This window comes from Schistocerca nitens, chromosome 3 (genome assembly GCF_023898315.1).
Source record: "Schistocerca nitens isolate TAMUIC-IGC-003100 chromosome 3, iqSchNite1.1, whole genome shotgun sequence".
In the NCBI taxonomy this organism is placed as follows: domain Eukaryota; kingdom Metazoa; phylum Arthropoda; class Insecta; order Orthoptera; family Acrididae; genus Schistocerca; species Schistocerca nitens.
In genome coordinates, this window is record NC_064616.1 from 917786792 (window position 1) to 917808023 (window position 21232).

General features: G+C 42.0%; 1 protein-coding gene across 1 annotated transcript in view; it reads right to left on the reverse strand.

Annotated features, from left to right (window-relative positions):
• Positions 1–21232, reverse strand: part of LOC126248977 (protein-serine O-palmitoleoyltransferase porcupine) — a 131669-nt gene that overhangs the window by 40214 nt on the left and 70223 nt on the right. Inside the window, exon 5 of the mRNA XM_049950533.1 lies at positions 13401–13626. Coding sequence (XP_049806490.1) covers positions 13401–13626 — 226 coding nt within the window. The remainder of the gene's footprint in view (positions 1–13400; positions 13627–21232) is intronic.

The window sequence follows — 21232 nt, forward strand, 5'->3', positions numbered from 1 at the left end:
CATCAAGGAATACTGGTGATAAAGGTAAATTACATTTCAAATTGTACAATGAACTTTTACGCAGGAATATAGTAAAAATTAGACAATGAGGAAATTTCTCAGAAGGTAAATAATAACCATTTGAAAAATTGCTCATAAACTGAAAACAGTTTATTAAAAATTTTGAGTCAGTAGTTAATAATTTACATTTGAACAGTTGCTTAGTGGAGGAAAGAATTCCAAAACAAGTCTGATGAAATTCAACTACATCCTGTACTTCCAAAATAAGTCTTCAGTATTATTCTCTCTCTTTATTAAATGTCTTAGTGATAATGATGGGTTCTGTACTAAAATAATACAACATTCTTGAGCTGAGGTTTGTAATACACTAAATTACTTATGTAATGAATCATTTAATAGTGGTATTTTCCTAGACAGTTAAATATGATGTAGTCAACCACTATATATATATACCGTACTTCATCTTGCAGAGACTTAACAATATGGGTTTTTCAACAATGGCTTCACAATAGAAGCAAGGAGGAGATGAACAGAGAGACAGGAAGGCAGAGAGAGAGAGAGAGAGAGAGAGAGAGAGAGAGAGAGAGAGAGAGAGAGAGAGGGGGGGGGGGGGGAGGAAATAAGCAAAGAGAGGGAAGAGGAGGAGATGGACAGAAAGGGGGGGGGGGGGGGGACAGAAGGAGATCAGAATGTACATCCAATTCCCATATATATTTAGCAATTGTGCAGCACTGCCGGGTTCACTAGAATGTTTAAAACTTAGAAGTACAGTCTTTAACTATGTTGATATTATATCATGACCTCTGGATTCTTTGATTTGTTAAGATTTTATGGTGTACATCACTTCTTCAAGTGTAATGAGGGTCACATACACTGAAGCACCAAAGAAACTGGTATAGACATGCATATTCGAATACAGAGAGATGTAAACAGGCAGAATACAGCACTGCGGTCGACAACACCTATATCGGACAAGAAGCGTCTGGCACAGTTGTCAGATCAGTTACTGCTGCTACAATGGTAGGCTACTAAAATTTGAGTGAGTTTTAACAAGGTGTTATAGTTGGCGCACGAGCAATGGGGCACACAATCTCCAAGGTAGTGATGAAGTGGGGATTTTCCCATACGGCCATTTCACGAGTGTATCGGGAATATCAGGAATCCAAATCCATTGAAACATCAAATCTCCAACATCCCTGCAGCCGGAAAAAGATCTTGCAAGAACGGGACCAACGACAACTGAAGAGAATCACTCAACATGACAAGTGCAATCCTTCTACAAATTGCAGCAAATTTCAATGCTGGGCCATCAACAAGTGTCAGAATGCGAACCATTCAACGAAACAACATTGATATTGTTGTGTCGATTCCCTAAGGTCTCGACACAATGAGTGGCTAGGTGCACGCGAAACTAACGCAGACGGGCGTAAATTCTGAAACAGGAGACTGGATGAAAACTATAAAGAAAAGAAGAGAGATTGTCATCTACTTAACTTTTAATGATGTTCTTCTTGTTGAAATACATCTCTTGCATAGTAGTAAGCAATTAGCAATGATACACATGGCGCCTTGCTAGGTAGTAGCGATGGACTAGCTGAAGGCTATTTAATCTGTCTCTCGGCAAATGAGAGGAAGACGTGATACGTCTTGTCGCAAGCTATGTCGTCCGTACAACTGGGGCGAGGTGAAGTCCGTGTCTTGTGACCTGCCCTGTGGTGGCGCTACGTTTGCGAATACACAGTGGCGACACGCGGGTCCGACATGTACTACAGGACCGCGGCCGATTTAAGTTACCACCTAGCAAGTGTGGTGTCTAGCGGTGACACCACAGATATGGGCTTTCGGAGCCGAAGGTCCACTTGTGTACCCTTGATGATTGCATGATAGAAAGCTTTATGGCTTGCCTGGGTGTGTCAACACCGTCATTGGACTGTTGATGACTGGAAATATGTTGCCTGGTTGGATGAGTCCCGTTTCAAATTGTATCAAGCATATGGATGTGTATGGGTATGGAGACAACCTCATGAACCCATGGACCCTGCATGTCAGCAGGTGATTGTTCAAGCTGGTGGAGGCTCTGTAATGGTGTGGGGTGTGAGCAGCTGGAATGATATGGGACCCCTGACACACCTAGATACGATTCTGACAGGTGAAACGTATGTAAGCATCCTGTCTGATCACCTGCATCCATTCATGTCCTTTGTGCATTCCAACGAACTTTGGCAATTCCAGCAGGACAATGCGACACCCCACATGTCCAGAATTGCTACAGAGTGGCTCCATGAACACTCTTCTGATTTAAACGCTTCCGCTGACCACCAAAGTCCCCAGACATGAAAATTATTGAGCGTATTTTATTTACACATTAAGTTCCGTAGGACCAAATTGAGGAGCAAATCTCCAAGGTCATGGAACATGTCAGTAGATGAAATTATAATGCAAAAGTAATAACAAATAAAAATAAAATGTTTATAAACCCAAAAAAGTCAAGCCATAAGTTTAAGTAAACAGTTAACAATACAACAATAATCAGCTTAATTTTTCAAGGCTCTCCTCAACAGAATAGGAGTGACCCATGAGGAAATTCTACAGTTTCGATTTGAAGGCACATGGATTTCTGCTAAGATTTTTAAATTCTTGTGCTAGCTTATTGAAAATGGATGCAGCAGTTAATACTGCCGAGTATTAAATGAGTGAAAGCTGCTTATTCTTTGAAATAAGCTGATATTGTTAACGAGAAACAACAGTAAAGAATATATATATATTGAGAAGCCAATGTCAAAATACCCACATTAGGGAACAGGGGTCGACGAGAGGTTCGTGAACTTACACCACTTATTGTTCGAACTGCTCATTTCTGAGCCAAAAGTATCCTTTTAGAATGGGAATCACTTACTTCAGGTACCGTTTGAATAGTAAAAAAGGCAGCATTAAGTTTTTGAACAAGATCCTGAACGTGGGCTTTCCACGACAGTTTACTATCTATCTGAACATCAAGGAATTTGAACTGCTCAGTTTCACTAATTATATGCCCACTCTGTGAAATTAAAATGTCGGGTTTTGTTGAATTGTGTGTTAGAAACTGTGAAAACGTAGTCATACTGTGATTTAGCATATCTCGGATGCCTTGCAATGTGCAGTTCAGAAGAGACCTCTACCCTCTCGTACTCTTACAGATTTATGGACAGCCCTGCAGGAGGAACAAGACTTTTGGTCAGGTGATTACAGGGTTATAAATACAAAATCAAGTAGGAGTAATGCAGGAGTAGGTTTAATAATGAATAAAAAAACAGGAGTGCGGGTTAGCTACTACAAGCAGCATAGTGAACACATTATTGTGGCCAAGATAGACACAAAGCCCATGCCTACCACAGTAGTACAAGTTTATATGCCAACTAGCTCTGCAGATGATGAAGAAATTGATGAAATGTATGACGAGATAAAAGAAATTATTCAGGTAGTGAAGGGAGACGAAAATTTAATAGTCATGGGTGACTGGAATTCGTCAGTAGGAAAAGGGACAGAAGGAAACATAGTAGGTGAATATGGATTTGGGGGGAAGAAATGAAAGAGGAAGCCGCCTTGTAGAATTTTGCACAGAGCATAATTTAATCATAGCTAACAATTGGTTCAAGAATCATAAAAGAAGGTTGTACACATGGAAGAATCCTGGAGATACTAGAAGGTATCATATAGATTATATAATGGGAAGACAGAGATTTAGGAACCAGGTTTTAAATTGTAAGACATTTCCAGGGGCAGATGTGGATTCTGACCACAATCTATTGGTTATGAACTGCAGATTGAAACTGAAGAAACTGCAAAAAGGTGGGAATTTAATGAGATGGGACCCGGATAAACTGAAAGAACCAGAGGTTGTACAGAGTTTCAAGGAGAGCATAAGGGAACAATTAACAGGAATGGGGGAAAGAAATACAGTAGAAGAAGAATGGGTAGCTCTGAGGGATGAAGTAGTGAAGGCAGCAGAGGATCAAGTAGGTAAAAAGACGAGGGCTAATAGAAATCCTTGGGTAACAGAAGAAATATTGAATTTAATTGATGAAAGGAGAAAATATAAAAATGCAGTAAATGAAGCAGGCAAAAAGGAATACAAACGTCTCAAAAATGAGATCGACAGGAAGTGCAAAATGGCTAAGCAGGGATGGCTAGAGGACAAATGTAAGGATGTAGAGGCTTGTCTCACTAGGGGTAAGATAGATACTGCCTACAGGAAAATTAAAGAGACCTTTGGAGAGAAGAGAACCACTTGTATGAATATCAAGATCTCAGATGGCAACCCAGTTCTAAGCAAAGAAGGGAAGGCAGAAAGGTGGAAGGAGTATATAGAGGCTTTATACAAGGGCGATGTACTTGAGGACAATATTATGGAAATGGAAGAGGATGTAGATGAAGATGAAATGGGAGATAAGATACTGCGTGAAGAGTTTGACAGAGCACTGAAAGACCTGAGTCGAAACAAGGCCTCGGGAGTAGACAACATTCCATTAGAACTACTGATGGCCTTGGGAGAGCCAGTCATGACAAAACTCTACCATCTGGTGAGCAAGATGTATGAGACAGGCGAAATACCCACAGACTTCAAGAAGAATATAATAATTCCAATCCCAAAGAAAGCAGGTGTTGACAGATGTGAAAATTACCTAACTATCAGTTTAATAAGTCACAGCTGCAAAATACTAACGCGAATTCTTTACAGACGAATGGAAAAACTGGTAGAAGCGGACCTCGGGGAAGATCAGTTTGGATTCCGTAGAAATGTTGGAACACGTGAGGCAATACTAACCTTACGACTTATCTTAGAAGAAAGATTAAGAAAAGGCAAACCTACGTTTCTAGCATTTGTAGACTTAGAGAATGCTTTTGACAACGTTAACTGGAATACTCTCTTTCAAACTCTGAAGGTGGCAGGGGTAAAATACAGGGAGCAAAAGGCTATTTACAATTTGTACAGAAACCAGATGGCAGTTATAAGAGTCGAAGGACATGAAAGGGAAGCAGTGGTTGGGAAGGGAGTAAGACAGGGTTGTAGCCTCTCCACGATGTTATTCAATCTGTATATTGAGCAAGCAGTAAAGGAAACAAAAGAAAAATTCGGAGTAGGTATTAAAATCCATGGAGAAGAAATAAAAACGTCGAGGTTCGCCGATGACATTGTAATTCTGTCAGAGACAGCAAAAGACTTGGAAGAGCAGTTGAACGGAATGGACAGTGTCTTGAAAGGAGGATATAAGATGAACATCAACAAAAGCAAAACGAGGATAATGGAATGTAGTCAAATTAAATCGGGTGATGCTGAGGGGATTAGATTAGGAAATGAGACACTTAAAGTAGTAAAGGAGTTTTGCTATTTAGGGAGCAAAATAACTGATGATGGTCGAAGTAGAGAGGATATAAAATGTAGACTGGCAATGGCAAGGAAATCTTTTCTGAAGAAGAGAAATTTGTTAACATCGAGTATAGATTTAAGTGTCAGGAAGTCGTTTCTGAAAGTATTTGTATGGAGTGTAGCCATGTATGGAAGTGAAACATGGACGATAACCAGTTTGGACAAGAAGAGAATAGAAGCTTTCGAAATGTGGTGCTACAGAAGAATGCTGAAGATAAGGTGGGTAGATCACGTAACTAATGAGGAGGTATTGAATAGGATTGGGGAGAAGAGAAGTTTGTGGCACAACTTGACTAGAAGAAGGGATCGGTTGGTAGGACATGTTTTGAAGCATCAAGGGATCACAAATTTAGCATTGGAGGGCAGCGTGGAGGGTAAAAATCGTAGAGGGAGACCAAGAGATCAATACACTAAGCAGATTCAGAAGGATGTAGGTTGCAGTAGGTACTGGGAGATGATGAAGCTTGCACAGGATAGAGTAGCATGGAGAGCTGCATCAAACCAGTCTCAGGACTGAAGACCACAACAACAACAACAACAACAACAACAACGACAACTGCAGGATTCATGGTGGATACCCTCCAGCACTACTTCAGATATTAGTCAAGTCATACATGATATTAGGCAGATGTACCAGTTTCTTTGGCCCTTCAGTGTATTACTGAGTTATTTGTAATGACAGGTCTCAGATGTTCCATGGCAGCATCTACTGACTCTGAAGATCCCATATTTTCAAGTTATGAAGCAGTTGTTAAAGTGTTTTGCAACACCACAAACATAGGTTATCAATGTATCGTTTATTATTAATGTTATCTGCTCCTCTTCATGCCTGATTCTACCAGTCACTCTTTCACTATATCCCTACTGTCTTTATTTTGTCATCTGAAGGGATTCTTTTATTCTTATAATACATTTGATTTGATGTGTGTAACACTATTTTGATGTTTTGCAGTGTGCCTTGTAATGAGCTATAGCATTGAAACCAAATAATGATTAATGAAATTCTCGGAATACATTTGTCTGAGTAACAAATTTAAGTGATTAACATTGCAAGATCACACAGTAATATAAGTTAGGTAAGCCATGGTGAATATGAAATGCTGGTACATTAATAACTGGAGTAACCACCACAATGTTGGACGCAAGCATGCAAATGTGCATGCATTGTGTTGTACAGGTGCCAGATGCCAGTTTGTGGGCTGCATTCAACACCTGTTGCAATTGGTTGGTCAATACAGGGATGGTTAATGCTGTTTGTGGACATCACTCCTAACTTGCATCAAAAAACACAACAGATCTCCACCCTGTCCTTCAATTAGCTCTTGCTTGACACAACTGATGTCACAAATGGCAGTCGTTTGGGGTCAGTGGAATGCATGCAACAGTGTGTCTGGCTCAGAGCTGTCTCAAAGTAACCAGTTTGTAACAGTTTGTGTGTCAGTGTGGTGCCAACTGCTGCTCAAATTGCTGCTGCAGATGCAGTATGATGTGTTGGAGCCATATGCTGAACATGATGGTTTTCCCTCTTGGTAGTGTCCGGAGTCCGGACTTCTTGCAACCATACATCCTGATAACAATCGCCACCAGTAATCATGTACAGCGGCTGCATTCCTGCCAAGTCTTTCTGCAATGTCGCAGAAGGAATGTCTGTCATCTTGTAGACATATTACACGACCTCCTTCTCTTTCAAACTTAGTGAGGTGCTAATAATGGCATCTTTGTTGCCTTAAAGGCCTTCTTGACTAACATCAACTCGCCACACGCAGTCTGAAAGGTAACTAACAATCATGACCATTAGTGTGTGTATTTAAAGCAAATTTGATTTGCATCCTCGTAGAGGAACAACTTGTACCACTCTTTTGTGACTGGAGTGAAATTTGAATAGACGTCATCTTTCAGATGTACTGTAGAAAGATGCCTACCAACTTCCATTTATGTTGCACAACTCCTTCTTGGTGTTGTATTATTTCCCTGATCAGTGCATGTGGAAAAAACAATTTGTCTAAACTCTAATGATTTAAATGACACACTATCATAGTTAAACTTGACAAGAAAAAAAAAAAAAAGAAAAAAAAGAGAAAAAAAAAACATTTTCACAGCACAGAATCTTGTTTCCCAAAGTTGGTTTAAACAGAAAACCTGTAGATTTTGATTAAAAAATATATATAGCCTATGCCTGTCCAAACTTTTACTAGAGTATAATGTAAAATAAAAATTAATGGTAAATCAGTTAAGAACTTTCCAAAATTTTTGGTAACAATGTTAATGTTCAACTTATCTTTATACAGTAGTATACAATTTTTTGAGATGTTTGGTAACAACTTCTCTTTAAATACAATTACAGATTAAGTTACCTGAATGACCAGTCATTTATCTTTCTGAATGCTTGAAATTGTACTGAAGTTCAGCTTTTGTTAAGAGATAAATACTGTCATATTTCTGTAAAGTTTCTCTCTCCCAGTATTCTCTAAAATTCTGGAAGTAGTAATATACAGCTGACTTCTTAATGATGTGACAACAAATAATATATTGACAAAGTCACAGTTTGGATTTCTAAAGAGTTCCAATATTTAAAAGACTATCTACACATACAGCAAGCATCTAGTTAATTCATTAGACAATAAATAACAAGCTTCTGGTATATTCTGTGAGCCACCGAAGCTGTCTGACTGTGTAAATCACAATATCCTTTTACATACATCAGAATCTTTGAGTGTAACAAGACTTGTTGGAGAATGGTTAAAATACTGTGTGTTTGACACAAAACAAAGGGTGTCAACAGGAAAGAGAGACACATTAAGCTACTAGGCATCATACAACATGTGGTTTCCAACAAGGTTCCATCTTAGGTCCCCTACTTTCTGTTGTGCCTATGAATGATCTTCCATCAATAACATTACTGGATATGAAATTTCTTTTGTTTGCAGGTGATGCAAAAACAGCAGTAAATAGCAAATCAAATACAGTCTTAGAAAGATCAGCTATTGAAATTTTCATTAACAATAATAAATGGTTCCTAGCCAATTCTTCATTGCTAAACTTTGAGAAAACACATTATATGCAGTTCAGAAATTGTAAGAGGTTTTTTGCCAGTATATGTGGATTACAGCTTGATAATAAATTCAACTGGAAATTCCATTTCACAGAACTGCTAAGTGCCTAAATAAATCTCTGTTTGCAATGCGAATGTTGTAAGACACAGGTGATACAAAAATAAAAAAGCTAGCATAGTTTGCTCACTTTCATTCCATAATATCATACTGGGTTATTTTTTGGAGTTAACTCATCATGCTAAGCTACAGTTTTCCAAGTCCAAAAACATGTAATAAGAATAATTTGTGGGGTTAACTCAAGAATGTCCTACAGAGGTCTGTTTCAGTAAGTACGGATACTAACTGTCGCTGTTTCAAAATATTTTTTCCCCTAACGAAATTTGTCATTAAAGTGTATCACTTTTTCAAACCAATAGCTCAGTTCATGGAATCAGTACCAGAAATAAGAATATTCTTCACAAACGTTTAAAGTTACTTACTTAGGTCCAGAACGGTGTATTACTAATAAAGTAGAGATTAAGAAGAGCCTGAAGGATTTATTTTTGGCCAATTGTTTCTACTCCACCCTTTTTTTTTTTTTTTTTTTTTTAAGCAGAACTGACTGATGTGTGTATGTTACTAATAATACAAAAGAATAATGTGACTATTACATACAATCTTACTTCCATACATATTTGAGGTAATAATGTGAACATTGTAAATAAGTGTAGTAAAATGATGGTGTATAGCTCTGGTGCCTTGCACTGCATCGGTAGTAGTGACATGAGCACTACAGTAACATTTCAAACTCTTACAAATCGGTTACTTCAAAAATAACTCCAAGTCAGGTGCCCTGTAGTGTGCATTCCACTGACCCCACACCATTGCCAATTGTGACTTCAGTGATGTCAAATGTGAGCTCATTGGATGGCAGGGTGGAGGACTGTTGTGTTTTATGATGAAAGCTGGTTGTGCCTCAGTGCCAGTGTTGGCTGTGTGTTGATTATAAAGAGGCCAGTTGAGGGCCAGCAATCAACCTGTCTACATGCTACACACACTGGACTTACACCTAGAGTTACGGTCTGGAGAGCTATTTCATATGCAACTCTCATTGCTATCCCACACCGCCTGACTCCAAATTTTTACGTTAATCTAGTGATTCAAACTGCTGTGCTGTCATTCATGAACAGTTTCCCAGAGTGTGTTTTGCCAAGAGGATAGCGCTCGCCCACATACCACTGTTATAACCCGACATGCTCTACAGGGAGTTGACATGTTGCCTTGGCTTGCTCGATTACCATATCTGTCTCCAGATGAGCACATATGGGACATCATTGGACACCAACTGGAGTGTAATTCACAACCAGCATTAACTGTCCCTGTATTGACCAACAACGTGTCACGGGCATGGAACACCATCCCACAAACTGACACCTAGTACTTGTACAGCACAATACATGCACATTTGCATGCTTTTGCTGGACATTCTGGCATTTTTACCAGTTATTAATGAACCAGAATTTTACATTTGCAATGGCTTATCTTGCACTTATATTAACCTGTAATCTTGCAGTGTTATTCACTTAAAAATGTTACCTAGACAAACGCATTCCAGAAATTTCATTACTCTACATTAATTACTATTTTGGTGTTGCTTTTTTCCCCATCAGGGTATAGTTACAATTTTACTTATTCCACATCCGTGAGGACCATTTCACTTTGGATCTGTGGAACATGCATTAGCATATCCGTTGTTCATTGTAGATATTTATTGAGTATTCTTATTTTCAGACATGTTCTACATCCTGGATGATCTCCTCATTATGGATCTATTGGAAACATAAGTACATTTAATGTAAAATAATAACCAATATTTCCCTTCTCTCATAAAAGAAACATAAGATCTAATTATAATACCTGGAACACAAACCATCTCTACCACAACAAAGATTTTAACAACATTATAGAAAGTTGATGAATACATGGGTAGACTTTTATCCAACACCCTGCCACAGTATATTAACTGTTTTGGACATAAAATGGTGGAGTTGAAGACAACATTTAATAATTTACCATTGGGTATCATTAAAGTATATCTTTACATAATCTCTTAAAATTAATGCACTGGTTTACTATACAGTTAACATTAGCATTGTAACACTAACATATTTCATAAATTTAAATCACTCTTTTGTACAACACTTAAAATAAATTTTACGCCTATGACTTCTTTCCATGTCCCAGAGATTTCTCTCTGTGGGATCCACAGAATGTGATTCAGGCTATATAATTGGTGATCAGCTGTTTTATTTAAGGCAATAAAATACCACTAACAGTTTAATAAAATTAAAACCAATTTACTTTCTTCAAGTAAAAATTAATATCTGAAGGAAGATTTCTGACTAAACAGATATCACACATGATTAGAGCCCGCGAAAAGCAAGGCCCATTATGAGATATTTTTCAAGTCCTCATATATTTCATTCGGACATAATCAAGCAATTTTGCCACAAATACACACAGTTTTTCTTATCTACAAATATGATTGCACCGTTTGGTGGCTAAGCTGATAAATGTCAGATTACAAATTCAAAGGTTTGAAGTTTGATCCCAAGTTTACTTGCTTTCACCTCGGGTAACAAACAGGTTGTTATGTGAAAATGTCAAGCTACCCCACAGTTTGGTTTATTTATTTATTGTAGATCTTCTTACAACTGACTGGTTATGTCATTTCACAGGTTGAAGGGAGGCAAGGGCATACCACCTTTAATATGACTATGCATAATCTTTTATGGAGGTATTTGACTGGAATGCTGCTTTGTATGAAAGTAAAACATGGATGATACACACATCAGACAAAAGAGAATAAGAATGCTGAAGATTAGATGGGTAGATCAGGTAACTAATGAGATCAGGTAACTAATTAGGAGGTACTGATCTGATTTGGAGAAAAAACCTTTTTGGTAGAACTTGACTAAAAGGAAGAATCAGCTGAGAGGACACATCCTGACACATTAAGGAATAGCCGAATGAACGAATCATTAATAATAGCCTTGTACACTACCGAGTAAAAAGTCAGGCGTCAAACCTGGCAAGTTTTAGTTTTGCACTGTACAGATGTTCTACGAGTGTCTCTCTGCATATTCCAATACACAATAACTCTTTTCTTGCTTTGTCATCATTTTGTCAAGGCACTACAGTCTTAATGCCAACTGAAGGGCACAATGCAAAACTACGAGTTTATGGTTCTATTCATACACTAATAATATCTGTACATGTAATACTTGGAAAAATACAGAAATTTGGAAACCAATGAATCATTTACAGTGGTCCTGTATAGTTATCCTGGTTATTTCATAACTGAATAAATATTCATGAGGACACTACTAATACAACGGTTTTGTCATTCGTAATATATTACTGCATACATACATGAGTAAAGACTTAATGGTTTAAGTTGCTCTATTTTTTGAACCAAAGCTAAGTACATAGGGCCACTGGTCTACTGCTAAGTATAGAGATTTATCTTTCAAGACAGGGAGATGAGCTAAACTTCAGACCACATTTACATGTCACATCGACTATAGTCTGAATTGGTACATTAACCAGTCTTTATTTCTACTTCATATACCCAATTTGCAAACAAAATATGAGGAAAAAAAACCATTTTATACAATTAAAATGATTCACATGCATATGAAATGAGGAAATCCCTTCCACTCTGATTCACTTACTATCACCACCATAGGTTAGTACAATGTAGTGATAGAATGATCACTTAGAAACACAATTAAAAGAAATGACTCCATGTAAGGACCCCCACAAAGAGTGAGAATGATGTGAAAGGAAACAAAATATAAATTGGTTGTGGATGAGGAGACTCATTTTGTTGTAAAGAAGGAAACTGGATGAAAGAGGTTAATTCATAACACATACTGGTGGAATAGTCAGAATTCATCATTCAATGTTAAGAAGAGTAATAATCACTCAGAAGCAGCACAATGAAGTTCCACAATGAATCTTTCACTCTGCAACAGTGTGCGTGTTGCTTTTGATGAAAGATTAAGACTGTGTGCCAGTCCAGGAATTCAGAAAGTATTTACTGGGAAAAGTGAAGCTGTGAGGACAAGTCTTAAGTTGTGCCCAAGTAGCTCAATCGGTAGGAGTCCCAAAAGGCATGGTTCCCGGCCTGGCACAGTTTAAATCTGCGAGATAGTTTTAACATAATCAACTGTCCCTCTGATGTTGCTGTAGCAGCAAGAAGTTGTCGCCTAACACATATTGCAAAGTGGCTGCGCTAGTGGATAGGCACATAAATAAGAACTTCAGCGTTGTAACTCAGCTTTCAAACTTGTGGTTTTTTTTCTAGACCACCCTGCACTCTCTCGAGTCTGAACCGATACTGCAGTACAGTCACAATCAGAGAATAAGGACAGAGGAATTATGAAAGATAAACCCAAGTAAAGCCTAAACTGACAAGTGTATGCAGCATAGTACAGTGGAGTGAACACAGTTGGAAGAACATACTTTGACCCTGATAAAGAAAGGAAATTTAGAATGATGGGAAAATTATGTGCATGAAACTGTCCGCACAAAATGGCTGTAATAAGAAACACATATTTGTGTGAATGAGTGGCTATAAGGGCCCTCATCACTGCTAAAGTTCCTGGAATATTAATATATATTGAGAATCCACTGATGCATCAAATTACCTTAATATCCTAGGATAAAGCATTCCACCAGGAGCCTAACACAATTTTTTTAGAGTACATGTGGCTTATATTATCTTCCATGACTATAAGGTGGGAACTGAACTATTTTTCTTCCATGCGTAACACACATTTAAAACCTTCTAACAAAGAATTCAGATCTGGATAACCTGCATAAAAGTGACATAAAACCTGTTTTATCATAATATTTTACTAATGTAACGTGAAAACAAACACAACAATATTACTTACCCATAAGGGCTTGTTATAAATTGCTAAGTAATCCCTGTACGGCACCCATGGTCCAAAGACACATGTGCCTACACAAAGTACATAACCTATATACTCAGCAGGTGATGGAAGAGATTGCAAAGCTCCAAAATCTGCATCGAATGCAACTGATATCACCTTCATCGCCACGAGCATCTGAGCTCCCCGAATTTTATGCCATTCAGTTCTACTAACAAAAAGCAGTTCACTGAAATCAAGACAGAATGCATCCTTATAACAATTTTCCACATAACTTTTACACAATTTTAAATTATTAAATGCTAATTTAGCTAAAGAATGCCACAAACCAATTACTGACTAGAGCAGTTCAGTATAATGAAGTATCACCTCCGGACACTAATTACAAAATTATTTATTCCCAGAGATTATTTTTGAATTAAAAACCTCATCTGCAGTCTATATGAGGTGGCTCTACTCAAAAATAATATTTCCTTATAAGGAAAAAAGATAAGTTTAATACACATTAGTATAATGGGATGTCAAATGAAAATGAGACAGATGTGACAAAGTAAGTAAACTGTTTTTATTTCAGAATTAATCATCATAACTATTAATACATTTACTGAACATCTTGTTTAGGCGATAGTCAACAGCAACTACAAATTTAAAAAAATGCATAGCACTGTACTATCTGTAATAATGTTATTTTTTATTTTGCTACTGGTTTTGATTCTGAACCATCATCAACGGCTGCTGTACAACATACAAAAAGCGGAAAAAGCCCTGACAAAAGCAATTTTATTTTTGAAACTTCCTGGCAGATTAAAACTGTGTGGCGGACCGAGACTTTAACTCGGAACCGTTGCCTTTCGCAGGCAAGTGCCGGCACACAGTTTTAATCTGCCAGGAAGTTTCATATCAGCGCACACTCCGCTGCAGAGTGATAATCTCATTCTGAATTTTATTTTTTATTAACAGTATGGTGATTACTTTTGAAATATTAAACAGTTTACTAACTTTCTTCAATCTGTCTCATTTTCATTTCCCTGCTCCTTATATATACCGAATTTAGAGATGTTACACTGTCCTGCACAATTACCACTCTTCCAAAACAGAATTAACAAGGTAATTAATCAAATTTAAATTGGAATTAGTAGCATGAAACATACTACGAAACTTTAGTCCCTCCTATTAAAGTAATGAAATAAAATTAAATATTCATCCAAAGAAGTGACAAATATGGCTTTCAATGAATTTAGTGATAGAGAAAAGGACCTACTCAAGAACAACTAAAATATAATTTGCAAAATACTTCCCACAAGTAAATAGTAAAAAGATCTCATTTGCTCCGGAAAAACCCAAGCTGATTTCTCAGAGTTCAGCAAATAATTATACTCCACAAACAAAACCTGATTACTGATAAAGCCTTGCGTAAGCGACTGAAGAACTTCAACTGTGGTCTAACAACACCACCAAGGCCAAAATAAGGAATGTGGTGGTAGTAATCGGCAAGGAACACCATACTGAAAATATGTTCCAGTTCTTTCACAAAAACTACACTGAGGAGGAAAATTCTACAGCTAAATTTCAAACTTTTTCTTTTCAAATTAGTGAAACTTGTAATAGTAAAAAATTCCTATCTGTTACAAAAAGGATACTGTTCTGTTTAGAAAAAAAAAGCCCTTTACCTCTCATATCTGATCCTGCTCATAAATAAGTGAGAAGTATTCTTTAATTAGCCAAATAGTGAAATCTCTCCTAGAAGTAATAAAGAAGTATATTATACAGCTTCCAAGAATTAAACATTTGAAAGGTCTCACTTACCAAAAACTAGTTGTAACTTCACTGAAAGTATCAAAAATATTCATTTTCTAACAATGACCTAGTTCATTTCCACTGATGGGGTTAATACACCTGAGAAGACAACGTAGATTTTGATCTGATGGTAGTATATGCCACCTGGGGGGATAACAGATGTACTGATGATGATTTCAATGTCGTCCGCCAACAGATAGTAAAGTGGCCTTGCTACTAGAGGGCCATCTGTGTCTACCCTTTAATGGGGAATGCTCACAACCAGAAGGCTCAGTGTGATGCAAACGTGTGAAGCAACCGGGAAACCATGCCACGGAGATGTACACATGCTTTCTTCACTCAATTGAGTGAGTTCTAAATGGGTCAAACTGTGGCCTTCTGAGTGGTGGGATGGTCCTTTTGGAGAACTGCCACAAGATGGACATACTGTGTCAGTTGCACAATGATGCTGGTATCCGTGGTCCTGTGAACATTCTCACACCCATAGACGAGATTCTGCACATCCACGCAGCACAGACTCCCACCGAGACTGTCGTATTGTAAGGGCAGCAGTGGCAGATTGTACAGCTGCCACAGCGCAGATAAGAGGGCTTGTGAGCCCAGACGTGTTAACACAAGTTGTTGTGAAGCAGCTATTAGCTGTGAAAATATGGGCACGCACACCTATAGCCCATCTTCAACCTACACCACAGCATTGATATGCATGGCTCATCTGGTACTGTCAGAGGATCACTTGGAAGATGGAATGACATGCTGTGGCCTTCAGCAATGAAAGCAAGTTCTACCTGAATGCATGTGATGGTCATTTACATGTACGAGGTAGACCTGGTGACCACCGTCTCGTGGAGTGCATTCGTCCAAGAGACACTGGCCTCATCCCAGGCCTTATGGTCTACAATTTTCGTTCACCTTTGATGTTTATGGAGGGGACACTAACCAGTGCTTGGTACATGCAGAATGTTGTTAGACCCATTCTTTTGCTGTTCTTGCAATTGGAAGGTGATGTGTTGTTCCAACAAGATAATGTTCGCCCCCACACAGTCTGTGAAACTCAATAGGCTCTGAGACATGCAGCAACTTCCCTAGCCACCACGATCTCTAACCTTGTCTCCAATCGAGCACGTGTGGGATATGGTTGGTTGGTTGGTTGGTTGAAGGATTAAAGGGACCAAACTGCAGAGGTCATCGGTCCCTTTTTCCATAAGACTAAAAATACCCACAGAGAATAAAAACTGTTCAACAGAAAAGGAGACAGACGACACAGAACAAAAGAAACATAGACAAGGACCAGACAAAACTAAATAAAATCACACCGAGTGTGACGGTGGTTGGCCGACCATAGGAACAAAAAAAGGAAAAGCCAACCACCGAAAACACATTAAAAACTTAGTTTAAAACCGTAGGCCAAAGGCCAGAATCAACATAAAACAATAAAATAAAACAGAAACACTCAGAGTAAAGAATAAAATCCCCCTGCCCTAATAAAACGTAAAACTAAGCCAGCCATAACAGGGTCATCAGATAAAAGGGCAGGGAGCGTCTCAGGCAGCGCAAATGTCTGCCTGACCACAGCTAAAAAGGGGCAGGCCAACAAAATGTGGGCCACTGTCAAACCCGCCCCGCAGCGACATACAGGAGGGTCCTCCCGGCGCAGTAAAAAACTGTGTGTCAGCCGGGAGTGGCCAATGCGGAGCTGACAGAGGACGACTGAGTCCCTGCGGTTGGCTCGCATGGATGAGCGCCACACAGTCGTCGTCTCCTTAATGGCACGGAGTTTATTGGGTGTGATCCGATCGCGCCATTCAGCTTCCCAAAGCGCAAAAACTTTTCGGCGGAGGACTGCCCGCAAATCAGTCTCTGGGAGGCCAACATCCAGAGACGGTTGTCTCGTGGCCTCTTTCGCCAGGCGGTCAACATGTTCATTGCCCGGGATACCGACATGACCGGGGGTCCACACAAAGACCACAGAGCGGCCGCTACGCGCAAGAGTATGCAAGGACTCATGGATAGCCATCACCAGACGAGAACGAGGAAAGCACTGGTCGAGAGCTCGTAAACCGCTCAGGGAATCGCTACAGATAACGAAGGACTCACCTGAGCAGGAGCGGATATACTCTAGGGCTCGAAAGATGGCGACTAGCTCAGCAGTGTAAACGCTGCAGCCAGCCGCCAAGGACCGTTGTTCGGAATGGTCCCCTAGAGTTAGCGCATATCCGACACGACCAGCAACCATCGAACCGTCGGTGTAAACAATTCCAGAGCCCTGATACGTGGCCAGGATGGGAAAAAAGCGGCGGCGGAAGGCCTCTGGAGGGACCGAGTCCTTCGAGCCCTGTGCCAAGTCGAGCCGAAGGCAAGGGCGAGGAACACACCACGGGGGTGTACTCAGAGGCGCCCGGAAAGGAGGTGGAACAGGGAAAAACCCAAGTTCGCAGAGAAGCTCCTTGACGCGTACGGCGATCGGACAACCCGACCGGGGCCGACGGTCTGGCAGATGGACGACTGACTGCGGGAACAGGACACGGTAATTTGGATGCCTGGGCGAGCTAAAAACATGGGCAGCATAAGCAGCCAGTAATTGTTGGCGTCGTAACCACAGTGGAGGGACACCTGCCTCAACAAGGATGCTCTCCACAGGGCTGGTGCGGAAGGCACCAGTGGCAAGTCGGATCCCGCTGTGTAGTATTGGGTCTAGCACCCGCAACGCAGAGGGGGATGCTGAGCCATAAGCCAGGCTCCCATAATCCAGACGTGACTGGATTAACGCCTGGTAGAGCCGCAACAGGGTAGATCGGTCGGCGCCCCAGCGGGTGTAGCTCAAGCATCTCAGAGCGTTTAGATGCCGCCAACACGCCTGTTTGAGCTGCCGGATATGAGGCAGCCAAGTCAATCGGGCATCAAAAAGGACATCCAAAAACCGGTGGGTCGCCACCACTGAAAGAAGTTCGCCGGAAAGATAAAGCCGCGGCTCCGGGTGGACAGTGCGTCGCCGGCAGAAATGCATTACGCAGGTCTTGGTGGCCGAAAACTGGAATCCATGAGCTACAGCCCAAGACTGCGCCTTGCGGATAGCACCCTGTAGCTGACGTTCAACAGCTGCCATGCCAGTAGAGCTGTAATAAAGGCAGAAGTCGTCAGCATACAGGGAAGCAGGGACAGAATTTCCCACGGCCGCAGCGAGCCCGTTAATGGCTATTAAAAACAGGCAGACACTTAAAACAGAACCCTGTGGCACACCGTTCTCCTGGACGTGGGTGGAACTGTATGAGGCTGCGATTTGCACGCGGAAGGTACGAGACGACAGAAAATTTCTGATAAAGATCGGCAGAGGGCCCCGAAGACCCCACCCATGAAGTGTAGAAAGGATGTGATGACGCCATGTCGTATTGTACGCCTTCCGCATGTCGAAAAAGACAGCGACCAGGTGCTCACGGCGGGCAAAGGCAGTACGGATGGCCGACTCCAGGCTCACCAGATTGTCGGCGGCGGAGCGGCCTTTACGGAACCCACCCTGAGATGGAGCCAGAAGGCCCCGAGACTCCAGTACCCAAGTCAAGCGCCGGCTCACCATCCGTTCGAGAAGCTTGCAAAGCACGTTGGTGAGGCTAATGGGGCGGTAGCTGTCCACCTCCAAAGGGTTCTTGCCTGGCTTCAGAATGGGGATAACGATACTTGCCCGCCACTGCGACGGAAACTCACCCTCGACCCAAATACGGTTATAAAGATCGAGGAGCCGTCGCTGGCAGTCCACTGAGAGGTGTTTCAGCATCTGGCAGTGGATGCTATCTGGTCCAGGAGCGGTATCAGGACAAGCGGCAAGGGCACTGCGGAATTCCCACTCACTGAATGGAACATTGTACGATTCTGGATGGTGGGTGCGAAACGAAAGGATCCGACGTTCCATCCGCTCTTTAATGGTGCGGAAGGCCTGAGGGTAATTCGCAGAAGCGGAACTCATAGCAAAATGCTCTGCTAAGTGGTTTGCAATGACGTTGGAGTCAGTACAAACTGCTCCATTCAGTGAGAGCGCAGGGACGCTGACAGGTGGCCAATAGCCGTAGACGCGTCGAATCTTGGCCCAGACCTGCGATGGAGTGACATGGAGGCCAATGGTGGACACGTACCGCTCCCAGCACTCCTGCTTGCTTTGGCGGATAAGGAGGCGGGCTCGCGCACGCAGCCGTTTGAAGGTGATCAGGTGTTCAATGCAGGGATGTCGCTTGTGACGCTGTAGCGCCCGCCGGCGATCTGTAATCGCTGCAGCGATCTCAGGCGACCACCAAGGCACAGTCCGCCGCCAAGGGGACCCAGAGGAGCGGGGAATGGCAGATTCGGCGGCAGTAACGATGCCGGTGGTGACCGACTGAACCACCGCATCAATGTCGTCAGTAGAGAGAGGCTCAAGAGCGGCAGTGGAGGAGAACAAGTCCCAGTCAGCCTTATTCATAGCCCATCTGCTAGGGCGCCCAGAAGAGTGACGCTGTGGTAGTGACAGAAAGATCGGAAAGTGGTCACTACCACACAGGTCGTCATGCACACTCCATTGGACAGACGGTAAGAGGCTAGGGCTACAGATTGAAAGGTCAATGGCGGAGTACGTGCCATGCGCCACACTGAAGTGTGTGAAGGCACCATCGTTTAACAGCGAGAGATCGAGCTGCGACAATAAATGCTCAACGATGGCGCCTCGACCTGTTGCTACTGACCCACCCCACAGAGGGTTATGGGCGTTGAAATCGCCCAATAGCAAGAAAGGCGGCGGCAATTGGGCGATCAGCGCAGCCAGGACATGCTGCGAGACATCACCATCCGGTGGAAGGTAAATACTGCAGACGGTAACAGCCTGTGGCGTCCACACCCGAACAGCGACAGCCTCTAAAGGTGTTTGGAGAGGGACAGACTCGCTGTGCAGAGTGTGAAGGACATAGAGGCAGACGCCACCAGACACCCTTTCATAAGCTGCTCGGTTCTTATAATAACCCCGATAGCCACGGAGGGCGGGGGTTCGCATCGCTGGAAACCAAGTTTCCTGAAGAGCAATGCAGAAGAAAGGGTGAAGGCTGATAAGTTGTTGGAGCTCAGCGAGATGGTGGAAAAAACCGCTGCAGTTCCACTGGAGGATGATATATTCCATGGCTGAGAAAGGCGTGAAAGGACTGGGAAGGCAATTTACGCCGCTTGTTCACTCACTGCCACCGATTCAGTACCCATACGAGAGGCATCCATGGCGTCTGAGGGACCAGCGAGATCAAGGTCCGCAGCGGATGCTAGAATCTCGACTTCATCCTCAGACGCAGAGCGCGAAAGGTGCGGTGGGGTTGGTGCCACCGCAAGGTCTTTGGCCTTAGAGCTCTTTCTCTTGGACTTCTCTCGCTGAACCTTGGGCTTCACCGGCTGGGAAGGCTTCACCGATTCAGTCTCCGGGACAGAGGAGGATCGTGAAGTCCTACACCCGGCCGCTGGTGAGGACTTATGCCACTGTCGGCCGTCATCCTTCCCGCTGGTGGAACCCTGGGAAGGGAGGGTCCCAAGGGAACTCTTACGGGCGAGAGTAGCCGAAGAAGTTAGACGCTTCTCCGGCTGAGAAGCGGGGACGGACGTCCCCGACGGGTGGGAGGAGGTTGCTCCTGAGGTAGGTGGTGCAGGAGCAACCGGTTGGGTAGAGCCCCCCACGGGCAAGGGGGCAGGAGGAGTCTTACTGCGTATCGAGCTCGCTGGAAGTCTCGAAACGGATGGGGCTAACACAGTTGTTGTAGCAACTGCGTAAGACGATGTCATTCTCACAGGATGGAGTCTGTCATATTTCCTTTTGGCCTCAGTATAGGTCAGCCGGTCCAGGGTCTTATATTCCATGATCTTGCGCTCTTTCTGAAAGACTTTGCAGTCAGGCGAGCAAGGAGAATGATGCTCTCCGCAGTTGACACAGATGGGAGGCGGGGCACATGGAGTATCGGGATGAGATGGGCGTCCACAATCTCGACATGTGAGGCTAGAAGTACAGCGAGAGGACATATGCCCGAACTTCCAGCACTTAAAGC